The sequence below is a fragment of the Anopheles stephensi genome, chromosome 3, assembly GCF_013141755.1.
Source record: "Anopheles stephensi strain Indian chromosome 3, UCI_ANSTEP_V1.0, whole genome shotgun sequence".
Taxonomy (NCBI): Eukaryota; Metazoa; Arthropoda; class Insecta; order Diptera; family Culicidae; genus Anopheles; species Anopheles stephensi.
In genome coordinates this window covers 1,388,310-1,400,971 of record NC_050203.1, presented here as the reverse complement: position 1 = coordinate 1,400,971, position 12,662 = coordinate 1,388,310, and the positions used below count along the sequence as shown (strand labels likewise).

At 46.1% G+C, this 12,662-nt stretch overlaps 1 protein-coding gene across 4 annotated transcripts in view; it reads right to left on the bottom strand.

The window, feature by feature from the left end:
- The window catches only part of LOC118512046 (potassium channel subfamily T member 2), a 48,840-nt gene extending 40,121 nt beyond the window's left edge, over nucleotides 1–8,719 (bottom strand). Inside the window, exon 1 of one of the 4 annotated variants that reach the window (XM_036055875.1) lies at nucleotides 8,158–8,719. In XM_036055875.1, coding sequence (XP_035911768.1) covers nucleotides 8,158–8,582 — 425 coding nt within the window. In that variant the 5' untranslated portion in view covers nucleotides 8,583–8,719. Of the gene's footprint in view, nucleotides 1–2,710; nucleotides 4,338–8,157 lie in introns of those variants that run through there. The other 3 variants (XM_036055876.1, XM_036055877.1, XM_036055878.1) reach the window with 3 other exon arrangements.
- Nucleotides 8,720–12,662: the final 3,943 nt, after the last annotated feature.

Sequence of the window (12,662 nt, the reverse complement as noted above, 5' to 3'; positions counted from 1 at the left end):
TCTCTTGCGGTCAAATATCATCGCCCCGGAGTGTGTGTGTTCCTGTGCGGTAAAAATGGTGAAAAATGGCAACATGGGCGCTCGCAGGCACCATCTACGTGTGTGGTTTATGCGATCTTTTGTTTGCCACCGTTGGGGCAGAGTTCGGTGTACGGTTCGGATTCATTCTATCGCATTGCTCCGGCTCGATCGTTTTCGTCGGGTTCTAGCCCTCACATTCGGGCCACAGGACGCGTATCCTTTGTTTAATGCAGTGCACACCCCCCGGTGGCTTTTCTGCTTCATTTTGTGGCATGTTTTTTCACGGCCCTTCTGCCCGCCTTTCTTGACGCTGGGTGGAAAATCCACAGGGTGCTCAATAACACGGGAAGGCACACACACACACATACACCGATAGGGTTATTACATCGCTTGTAAATTGTAGCCTTGAACTTCCTTTTAGCCTTTTCCGTGGGTTGGAGCGACACAAAAAAATACTTCGAACCTGACGTGTGGACACCAACACCAGGGTGTGGGTTTTGTGCTCGCGTACTGTTAGTTATCAGATGTGTAGATGGGGCTTGCTTCCATTTTGCCAACATATTTTACCAGGGCAGCACATTTTTCTACCCCCAAAATCAGCATGTCACTGGACGCCATAGTTGGATCGCGCCGCGCAAATGTGGGCGAGAACTGGACATTGGAATATTGTCAGCTCATGTGGGAAGGCGTATAATGGCACCGCACCCTAAAATGATGAGACACCGGGCAAATCCATCCCTGGCTGATTGTAGAGCATTTTGGGACGTGTGTGTGTGTGAGCTAGACTTGTGTGTCACTAATCATTAGTTGGAATCAGTAGCTTCGACTGAACTAAAATTGAGGAAAAGCTGTCTGTTTCACATGTAGGAGGGCATTTGCTGAGCTAACGAGAACAAATGGTTGGGTTGCGAAGGTAAATAGATTTAATGTGAATGCATTAAACCGATGCCTTATAAGAATAAATGTTTTCTGTGCGCTTATATTTGGGATGATACTGGCATAAACAATCTCACATGGATACGCGTTATAGCCGAGGGGCGTAAAATTCAGTGCTATTGGGTCAGAAAAAATTTTCAATTTAGTTTAGAAACAAGCAAGGCACCAAAAAGATGCGTTTATAAACTCAAACTAAATCCCACGTAACGCGAATTGCATACTTTCAGGCGCTTTAATGCGAGGATCGAGGTAAAGCAAGCTTTCACAGAAATTACACCCTCAATATTAAGAATCCGTTGGGAGATGAAAGTTTTAGTGCAGCAGAAATAAATTGAGAGGCAGAAATAAATTGAGCAGAAATAAATAGTCTTCTGCAAACACTTTTTCTGAAATTTTCGTAAAAGCATGAAAATCTGATAAAAGCATAAATTGCAAATATAATTAACGAATGGTTCGCCTTTTTCGCGAGCTTAAAGAGATGGCCACTTTTAACAATTCTCGTGTGAGGCAGGAAAATGATATAAAATTTATTTCCTCCTCTTTTTTTTCGTAAAATCGCACATTTAAAATGCGAGTCGTGGCAGCACCAGCAGCAGCATCGGCAGCAGCGCAGCATTATAAACGCAATAAAGTTGGCCAGCATCGCAAACGAACTTTTGCTTGATTTTCTTATCTGTCTAGGGAAAGGTTTTTACTTTTTTAATGTGCTGTAAAGGGGCGAAGCAAAAAAAAAAACACAGGCCATACAGCCAACAATAAATGTTAACAGCGGTCGTGCTGAACTAACTGGTTGCACTTTTGCCAACACGCTTTCGTGGCGTTATTTCCTCGGAACTCGGAACGCGCCAGAACGGACGAAGAAGCTAACGGATGGGACGATGCGAAAGTAGTGACTGCAGCAGTATTTATGGGCGCTCGAGCAGTGGGACCACGAGCAAAGAATTCCCATTTATGTCCGGGTGATTTCACCTGGTGTCCGGGGTATGATTTCTTTTCGGTTGAGTTTTGTCACGTTTCGCTGCATCGCACAGTGCGAAATTCCGTACCACCAAGGTGTCGACAATTTGTAGCGAGTTTTGTTTGAAAGTTCTAAGTATTTCTTTCCACTTTAAAAAAAAAAAAGAAAGAGTATCGAATGCTGACAAAGAGATCGATTACATTCGACGAATGCTGAGGACTGCTGCTGGGCTGTTCAAATTGTGCCTCCACTGGACATCACCCAAGCGACTGGCTGGCTGGCTGCCGGCGGCACACCTTTATTTTACTCCGGATTTACTCTACAAAAGCCCGACACAATGTTCCACTCAACCGTAAATCGAGGATAATACGAGGCCCCGATCGGACCCACAGCCAGCAGCAGTAGGCTTTTTTCGGTTGCTATTTATAGCTGCTCTAGCATTGTGAATACTCGTCCTCTCATGTGTGGTGGGGGGGGGATTTAAATTTAATCGAGCCAATGATCATTATGGAAGATGAAACTGAAGCTCACCGGCGGTCGTCCTTTGCGGACGAGATCTGTGTTCGCTTCGTGAGGAGAAAATTTCATTTTGAAATAAAATTACTCCGGATTAAGACAATCGCCCGGGAGCGGCGAACCCGGTACGAGTGCCAGTTTTCACACATGATCGGCACACATGGCACCCTGTGGGAATCGGACATGGAGTCCGCATTTAACTCTCGAGAGGTAGTTTTGTACATTGAAATAGGAATATCTTCCGTGTTTGTGTGGGTAATCTCGTGAAGTTGTAGTAACCTTGGTATTTTATCGTATGAATCCCATGAGGTCAAGCAGTTGTAGGATGAGTAGCGACTGGTTGCTGCCATAATAAATTCCCCCGGACAGTGAAACGAAGATGAGCTGCTCCGTGCTTGGGGCATCGGGAACGCCTGAATTTAGATACACGCTGCCACTATACAAACACACACATACACACGCACAATCGCGCACTGGAGCGCCGGGTTGTTTTTTGGAGGGTTGTAGATTAATTAGTTGTGTTTCACTTGTTTTGTTTAGCGTGGCCCAACTCTTCGTTGTTCTACCACACGATTGAAATGCACTCAACCATGCACTTCACCAAATTGCATCCGTTTGCCCTCTATTCCGTTGAGTGTGTGTGTGTGAGTGTGGGTCTGCCGTGTTGCTCTCGTAAACACACGTCACGGCACGGATATACAGTACAGCAATCCGGCAGAACTTTTCACCGACCAGAGCCGTACCAAGCACCGATTCCGCTTCAGGGCGTTCTAGCGAACCAATTCTCACAACAACACAATACCACGGAGTTGATTTCGGAGTTGGACTCTAAGACCCGTCACAACCTTCTGCAGAGCACAATAAACCACATCCAATCCCCGTATTTTCGTTCTACACTGGACACTGGAACTCTTTGGACGTATAGAGAATGATCTCAAACGCCAGGAAGGTTCACCACACTGAAAGATCCACAACGAACGCCCGGGAGACGTCACATACGGGTTAGCTCGGCGGGATGATGATAAGAACGGATCCCTCCTGTAGCTGGCAAAACGTTCCGACACCCGTTAGCGTCATTACCGATTGTGATACGAAACATAATCAATATTTGCTGATAGTCGCGAGTATCGTGGAGCACACACTGGTCACACAGGCTTTGTGGCGAATTCTGGTGCCGTCTGGTGCTGGAGACGTCGCGTGCTGTATCAGGCTTGCACAATCGGTGAATCGATAAGGCAGGGCAGCAGATCCATCCTTTCCGCGAGGCCACGGAAAAATGTTGCGTGTGAAAATGAGGGAAAACGGCCTGTCCGGACAAATTAGCTCTCCAGTACTAAGTCCGTTAAGCCACGATTAGTTTATGATACGATAAGATGCTTTAAGGGGTAATGTGCTTCACAGGCCGATTTCTGGGTTACTTTACTATTGCTTCAACGTTGCACTAACATCACAGACCGTTTCGGTACAGTTTTTGTACACTCTCACACTGCTCTAACCGCATGTGACAGATTTCCGCATCGAATAGTTTCGTTCGTTTTTTTTTTGTTGGATTCGTGTCGGTTCGAATTGCTCCCACAACTCTTTGCTGAATTGCTGTACTGGGACTGGACTGCACAGGTCGTCGAGTTCCGTTTGTGGCTTGTGCGCTGTCCCGAGTTTGTCAAAACGCTTCCAAAACCGAAACCGATTTCCGTTTTCAACGACCGCGCGCTAATTGCCTAATTGCGTCCGTACAATCCCGTTCATACCGGAAGCCGTCGGTATCCGTTCTCACACACAAACACACAATCAGACACACACACACACACACGCACACACGTAGCCACGTATGCACACACAGGTGCAGCGAGCGTCCCGCTGTGTGACGGCTCATATGGCTCGCGAGATGAGCTTCGGCCGCTTGTGCACGCGGTAACGGTCGTTTAGCAACTGAAAAATGTGTCCTCGCTTGTCTCGGGGAAAGGCGAGACAGTTTTCCTCGGGCTTCTGTGGTCGTGGCAAAGGGAAACCAGCGGCGAGCGGTGGATGAGACCGATGACGATGACGTCCGAGCGAGATGCAAGATGGCGCACCGCGTTACCTGAGCTTTTTGGTTGCTGTGCTCGCTAAACTGTGCTACAGAGAAGCGTGTGCTTTACGCGCACTTGCCCGAGGCGGTGAGTTCCGCGCGTGAGTGACCGCGTTCCGGTTCGGGTGTGCTTTCCAAACAGCTGATCGGTGTGCGAACGAGAACGAGTGGACGATATAACGGTTTGTTTACCTTTTTAAAAAGGACCCGTTCAAAAGAGAGGAGAGTCCGTATTGGAAGTGGGGAAAACCCGTGCGGAACTCAGTGAAAGCTTTCAATACCCGAGGCCTGAGCTTTCGGATGTTTGTTTCTCCTCCGCGTGTGTGAGTGCCATCGGGTAGGTTGGCACGTTGTTCGACGACACTGGAGTTTAGGCTGGTTTAGATCGTTAGAGCAAAACAGGGTGTTTTCCTGCACTGAAAATGCATACAGTGTCTTTCTCGCTGTAACGACAGGAAGGTATTGGAAACAGGATGCTGATCTCTCGGTCGCCCCTCTAATGGTATCGTTCGTAATGCTCCACAGGGCTCTGCTCTCGGGGAAACGGAAACCACTTAAAGGATAGGCGCTGATACAGCGTTTTCGGAAATGGATGAGTACAAGGTACACTTTCAAGCATGCAGAATCCGGCCACAAAAAGTGAAAGAATTGATTTTTCCCTTTCGGTGCTAGTTTAGAGACATGTTTCTTTTGCTGCCGATGCTTCTGCTGTCCTTTGCAGGAACGATTTGCAAATGGATCCAGGAATTTGTTTAGGCTTCCTGGGTATTCACCGAAAAAAAAGACAAAATATAGCGTAATTGCTTGGTACCGTAAGCAGCAAGGAAGATGGTTCTGTTCATCGGAGAACACAAACATGATCTACCTGTCATTCTAGATGTGGAAATTGATATCCATGTTGACGTTTTCTGTGAATTTTTAGGTCAAGCATCGTGTTATGAAAGGAATCATCAAAATACAGGGAAGAGATCCTTTGGTAACTCGGAAAACGTTATTTTGTTATGCGAATTGCATACCTCTAGGCGCTTCAGCAAGCCTTTTAGAGCCTTTAAGAGCATTCAATGGAGAATATTATCAGTTGCGTAGGTCAAGAAGAACTTTTTAAATATATTGTTAGTAAATCAATATATTCAGGTTATCTCAGATTCGCATCACCCTCCACCAAGTAGCTAATAATATGCACACTAATAGGAATATGAATCATGAGCTTCACACTGTCCCCAAAAACGGAAATTCATGCTGAAGCAACAAGTGAGGAAAACGTTCATATCATACCGAGCAACAGATGACGATAAAACCGATAATCATGTGTGTGTGTGTGAGCGGCTCATTAGTCCTGCGACAAACGAAAGATACAGCCATACCAACGAACGTCAATGTTGTCGTCATGCAAGGCCAGGACGGACGGTTGTCTTTTATTTCCCATCATCTTGTGTTTTTTTTTAGCTAAACCTCAACCTCAACCTCATCCTTGACGCACAGACCCTTTCGTAAATGAGTCGTTAAACAAGGTAGGTTCCGTTTTGGATCAGTTTGCGCAAGCATGGGCGATGGTCTAACGCGGAGCGCATCAGCAGCGGCACAGAGCTGACCAAAAGGGACTGAAATAACTGACCACTAGAATAGGAAGCCATGTTTATTCAGGATACGGTTAGTAAGTGATATGGATTCCGTTTCGTTTCGGTTGCCGTCTCATTACCTTGCTCGTCTCGTCGCGACCTCCCCACGCGCCACGCTCACCGTTCTCCTCACACGAGACGAGAGAACAACGAAAAGTTGATAAATATTTGATTTGAATTTCGGTCGCAGCAGGAATGTTGGCCCGGCCTTGAGAATAGCTCCTTCGTGGCGTCCGTGTGGTTCTGTGTGGTCGAACGAGAATGCTACCTCGAACGTCACAGCCACAAAACCACACACGTGCACGCGCATCTGTTTGTGTGATGTGGTTTTTAAAGCGAAGGCAAACGGTTGCGATGATGATCACTTTGTTTCATTTCGACTGGATTCCAGCAAAAAAGAACGGGACGAAACATTTGGCCGCGAACTTGTAGAAATGCCCTTCCAGAGCGAGGAGTCCGTCAGCAATGAGTTGAAGGTAAAGCTACGAGGGACACACAAATGCCACAATCCCCATGGGAATTGTAGTTTGCTTTAGAGTAAATTATAGTTATTGGAATCGGTTCGCAACTTGGAGCTTGCTTGTAAAAGTCCCAACGCGTTTTTAATTTCGATTGATGGTGAAATAAGTTTCCAGTAATCTGCCTGCTAGCAACTAGCGTTCCACACGTGCCCAGTGGAAGGAAAAGTCTGATTGATCATAAAGCTCCAATAAAATTCCCATCAGTGAAAGCTTCCCCTTTAAACCAGTGTTGCTGTGCATACCACACACATTCGCCCGGTGGTGTCCTGTTGGTTTTTGTTTCTCCAGAGAATCTCACAAAATATTCTGTTAGTAATCTAATTGCATAGTGGTGGCACCCTGGTCGGAAGATTGGAATTATGCACAAGCCACCGGATTGCATACCCGTATGCATGCACCCATATGTGTATGTATAATAAATTCCAGCAAAACTGGGTGGAAAACGTAATTACGATGGTTGATGAAAAGTCTCGGCACTGGCCCGTTACATGCTGCCTGGAATGGATCCGGTTTATGAAGTGAGCCAAACTTTTAACTCTCTCCCGGTGGAGTTTCGGGAGGCGTAGTGAGTGTGATGATGTGGAGACGAGTGTTTTATTATAGTTTCGTTAGTAAATTATCAATTTTTACATTGAACCATTAGATCAACTTGTGGTGAGAATTGCAGAACAATCAGACGTTAAATTTTGAAAGCAAAGAAGACGCCTAAAAGTATGCAATATTGAAGAAGTTTTCCAATGTCTGTTCAGGGCGAAGAAAAAGGGTTTGGGATTTAAAAACTAATTTTCTTACGAAGTTATGTACAGTTTGTGTGTCCTTGATTTGTTGATTTGTTCACTCTTAAGGACATGACGCCAAACTCATCGAGATATTGCTTTGATGAATCCATTGAAACCGTGAATCGTGCCTCGCTCTACGTGAATTGGCAGCGAAAAGCTCTCAAATAAAGTATAAAAAGATTACCACGCAGGTAAAGCGAAGCGATAGTGTCAAGAAGAAAAGCAAGACGACTCTGCTTTTTTGTATCTCGAGCTGGAAAAAAGGTCGGAAAGGAGAGATAATGCAACGAAAGGAAAAGTTTTTAATGAGAAAATTTCATTATTTTAAGTTTAGCGGTGACAACACAGCGGCTCCGAGTCAATCCCAAAGCGCGCGCCCGAAAGCTGGGACTTGGGAAAGCCCAGCCTGTAAGTGAAAGATTCTTCGCCTGTCCGAAGTGAAAGTGGAGCGATTTTGGTGGAGATTGGAAAAATTGACAAACTTAATTTTGATTACAGTGGGCGAAAAGTTCCGCCGACCATCCTAGACAAGACTAGGTACAAAAAAGCGTTTCAGGTGGGGGTGTCTTAAAGCTTCGAAGGACACCACACAAACATACGGGGACTGGAGGTGTTTTTATATTGCCGGTGTCTTGTTTGTCACATCACCCGGCTTGGTGGGAGCTCATTAGACAGGGATTGTGGAAGCATGATCGTGGGTAGTGTGAATGGTGGGCTCGTCTACTTTGCACATAAATACCTGGGGATCTGCAGCGCGATCTCGTCGAGACTGTCGGACGGGCTCATGGGCGTCTTCTCGAAGAGCCGCGACGGTCCGAGCGTCAGGTGGCTAATGCCGGAATTGCAGGACACACCCCGGAAGACTTTGGCACCGCGCCGTTGCCGCTGGCGCTGCTGCTGCTGCTGTTGCTGCTGTTGCTGCTTTTTGCGCTTCTTGTTCGCCTCCTCGCGCTGGAGATTGTGCAACCGGAAGAAGAATAGCGACATGCTGCTCTTTGGTTGCGCCGGTACCGCCGTATTTGCCGGAATTAGCCGAATTTGAGGCGTCCGAAGACGGATTAGGTGGTTGTATGTGTGTGTGTGTGTGATGGTAGTGGTAATGGATTGGGTGGCAACGTATTTAAATTGTTCGGAAACAGACAAAACAAAACACACATACACCATTGTCACGAGCAGTACACGTATTATGTATAAAGGGAATGTAAGTTGATAAAGTTGGTAAGGAAAGCAAACGACAAGAAAGATTAAAATAGAATACAAGAAGTTACAACACCTTGCTGCAAAGTTCTAAAACAGCTAGCAAACGAAGAAAATGAACACATAACTAAGCCACGCATACATACACCACAGCATTGAACGAAACGAGCACTAGCAAAGGGCATTGTTGCATGAAAGATCAAACGCTTGCATTCAAATGAACTCATTGCTAGCTAGGAAAGAAGCTGCTGAAGTAGATGGGGTTGGGTTGGAGATGGATCTTAACAGTGAGCACATGCAAATCAAGAAGAATCCAGTTGCAAAGGGACTTGTGTTGATGCTTGTCTCGTTCAGAATTTGGAGTCACGATAATAGTTTGAATTCGTGGGCCTTTAAATTAAATTATTTTCAATTTTCCACTGCGAAACAAAGCAAAATGGTGATGGCTCTAACAAAAAGGAAATGGTCGCATACGTTTCGTTAGGAATTAAATTGAATTTAGCTCTAATTTACATAAGCCTCCACTATCATATTTTCCTATTATACCAGATGCTCGCTATCAACTCGCTTTCCCAAATGTGCACGTGCGTGGAATGGATTCCACGGAAAGAGATATTAATTTGTGGCCGACGCTTTAATTAAACTCATTCTGAACTCAAATTTGACCATTAGCTGCGAGCGTACCGGCCCACTGCGTAAGTGCAGAACTGATGATGAAAAAGTGGAACATCGTTAAAGCAGCAGGAAAAATGGGGCAGTATGATGGTAGCAGTAGGCTTTGGAGAATCAATTTGACAGTACAACCGAAAGGAAGCGAATAAAAAAAAACATTGTTGATAAGCTCGCAACGAGTGTAATTTCACGGTAGGTCAACGGAGCAACAAGCACAGTCCACTTGGTCCAGCAGGTAAGCTTGTTTTAAAGTCACAAATCACTAAACATTTTGTGCAAGACAGGGCCACAACAAGTACAAACACCGGAAACGAGTCAGGAAATGGCAGCAATCGGTAAGGTGTCCGGCTAGCAATGCAAATCGTTTCCGGCCGTGTCCGCCACTTTTCCCGCACACCACACGAAGAGCGAACGAACGGTCAAAGAAAGAAAAGCATGTTTCTTGGCGTGTTTCTCGGAACGGAACGGTATAAAGAAGATACTTGACGCTTTTGCTACAAAGCCAGCGAGCTTTGTCGTCATCATTATGCTTCATGTAACCTCACAATTGGAGCTTTGGACAAGGGCCGGGAAGCAGCACGGGCAGAACTCAAATCAGCGAAGCTTGAATTAACAAACTGCTGTAATCAAGAAGGAAAATGTGGCGGAAAAGCGAATCACACCAGCCGGACTAAACAACAACCACCACCCAAGCACCTCCGTGTTTGTCCATTGGCGCCATTTCAACTGCATCTCATCGTCCGGCAATGACTCCATTGCCGAGTCCTGTGCTGCCGGCCATTGTTTTAGCAACGCAGCACGTTTTCGCACCCTCGCTCGACCCATATATAAGAAAACAATGCACAACGGTTCCGGTTCCTGGTGGCGGTGGTGTGTGTGTGTTTATCTTTGCGTTTCCTGCAACCCGTGGTGCTGTTGACCTTTTTCGATCGAGTTTTTGTGTGGCTTCGGGGGACGCAAACTGGGTTAGTTTGTCTTGGGGGATGCAAGAAGGCGATAGCTATCCACCACTAAACGGATGCACTTTAAAAGCTACAGAATTACCCATTTGCAGGAGAATTTAAGTGCATCGCCGGGACGTTGATGACATTCTCGGGCAAACTTTAGCCGGCGGGCAATTTAATCCTTCGGTTTACAGTACACAGTAAAGTTCTTGGGAAGAGTGCCGATTGTAGCCCAATTAAAATTGGACAGCCGCAGTTACCGGAGTGCAGTAAAGTAAGCCTCGTTTAAAACGAAACACAAATAGCGAAAAACAGAAATCGTTCTTGAATGGAGGAGGAAAAAAATGCAAGCCCTAGCCGTGGCTAATTAGAAGTGCAGCGAGATTCAACCACTACTCGCCAAGTCAAACCGAAACCTGGAGCAGTTTGGGAAGTTTTAATCTGTTTACGCGCGAGACTTGATCCGTGCCATGGTTGAAGCTTCCGTGCTGTGGAGAAACCCAGCCTGTAAACTCTCGCACCACACTAGGCAAGTAGATAAAAAGTCGCGGAAAATATGGCGCGAGTGATTAATATTGTATCGTCGGTAGGGAAACCTTCTCTGCGCGAGGTTGTGTCGGAGGCGTGGTAAATGTGTTGAAAGTTTTAGTCGAGTTAAAAATAGTGTTGCTCTTCTGGGGCAATAATTTATAGTCCCTTGGAAAGACTTCCACTTCCACTTAGCACCATAGTGGCGAAGGGATTTTGAATTAAAAAAATAACACAGACACATTAATGCACGTTAAGGATTCATGCTGTTGTTGTGGCACAAGTACGTCACTAGGGTGGGATGAGGTGTTGGTTGGACGGATTGTTTTATTCTTGGACGGTATGGAAAATTCATAAACTAGTGAGAACGCTGCCATATTGTTGACTTCTGATTGTGTGGAAGTTAGCTATATGGTGATAGCGAAGTGTTTAAACTGGTATAATAGCGAATTGAAATTAAAAGTTTGAATTTAAACAGAAATTGCATATCTCTAGGCGCAATAACACGACGGGAAGTAAGGCCTGGATTTATGGAATTATTTTAACATTAAACTCTTTTTATTGTTTCTGTCTTTCATCGAATAAATCCTCATATGGAAAGAATCTTGATAAGCCACCGGCAGCCATTTTTATCGTATGATATAAAGCCTGCCAAACATTCGTTTTTCCCCACCACATGGACTGCGGCGGCGATTGATACACCCTCTTATGAGCGATACACCCCCACGTCGGCTCTTAGGTGCCCTTCAGCGTTGAGTGCGGTCCATTGATTTCGGTCTCACTGGCCGGCTGTTGTTTACCGAAGCGCTCACCATACACTCACTAATGGCATTACTCACAAACCCAAGCCTCCGACGGTCGATGGCCGTGATTGGCAGCGTCGGTATAATTAATCTTCATTTTGATGGCACGAGCCTCCGACGCAGAGAAAGCCGTACGTACGTACGAATCAGCCGATCGGTCCGTGACTCCTTTTATGAACTCGACCGTTCCGCTGCGGTTGACTTACAGTCAACAACATGATTGTTCGGTTCGCTTTTGGGGTCGAGGAGCTTGCGGTTACGGCAAACAACCCGAAACCCGCAGAAGGAAGCAGATGGAGGTGGCCATTTATGATCCACTAGTTGGGAGGAGAGAAAAAATGAAGCAGCAGGATGGAGTTGGAGCAATATTAATGATAATAATAGCGCCATCGTAACGCATCCTGCTTCTGCTTCTGGTCCAAGGATTGTAAGTTCCAAAGGAAACCCGAGGTCCTCCCGGAGGATTGGGCAGGCACTTATGGCCCGAAGTGTGCCGACTAATTGAGCGCAAGTGAAAGGAGTGGACAGGGAGATGGCGAGAGACCGGAGGGCGGTGAAATAGCACGCACACACTCACTGTGAGACGTTCGCACAACTCGAAAGCATCACGTACGGTGTGTTCAGGCAGGGCAAATACTGTCAATCCCCGTGCTTCGGCGACTCCTGTGTCGCCTAGATCTTGTGTATAAATAAAATATTTTCTCCAAGGAAAGGGGCAGATAAGAGACGCTTGTTGAATGCACATACCGCCACACACACACACGCAGCCATCTACACCAGGGTAGTCTCTGTAGTACGTGTACGATAATAATTGCCATATGACAAAATGCATTCCATGGTAACAACGCACAGTGTGAGGGAGAAAAAATGTCCCCTCGGAGAATTTCCAGCAAGTTCCTGTTAGTTCCTTCTCAGTGAAACAAAAGCATGATAAGCAAGTGTCAAAGCTCAGTCGAAGGATCGCGCCGGGAAAGGATATTTTTGCCGCCTCTTAATCGCCACAGGCGTCGTCAACCGTCCCGGGCAGGGCGGTCCGTCATCAGGGGACTTTACACCAGCGAATCTTTTGTTCATCATTGCAACCGTCGTTCATTGTCCTT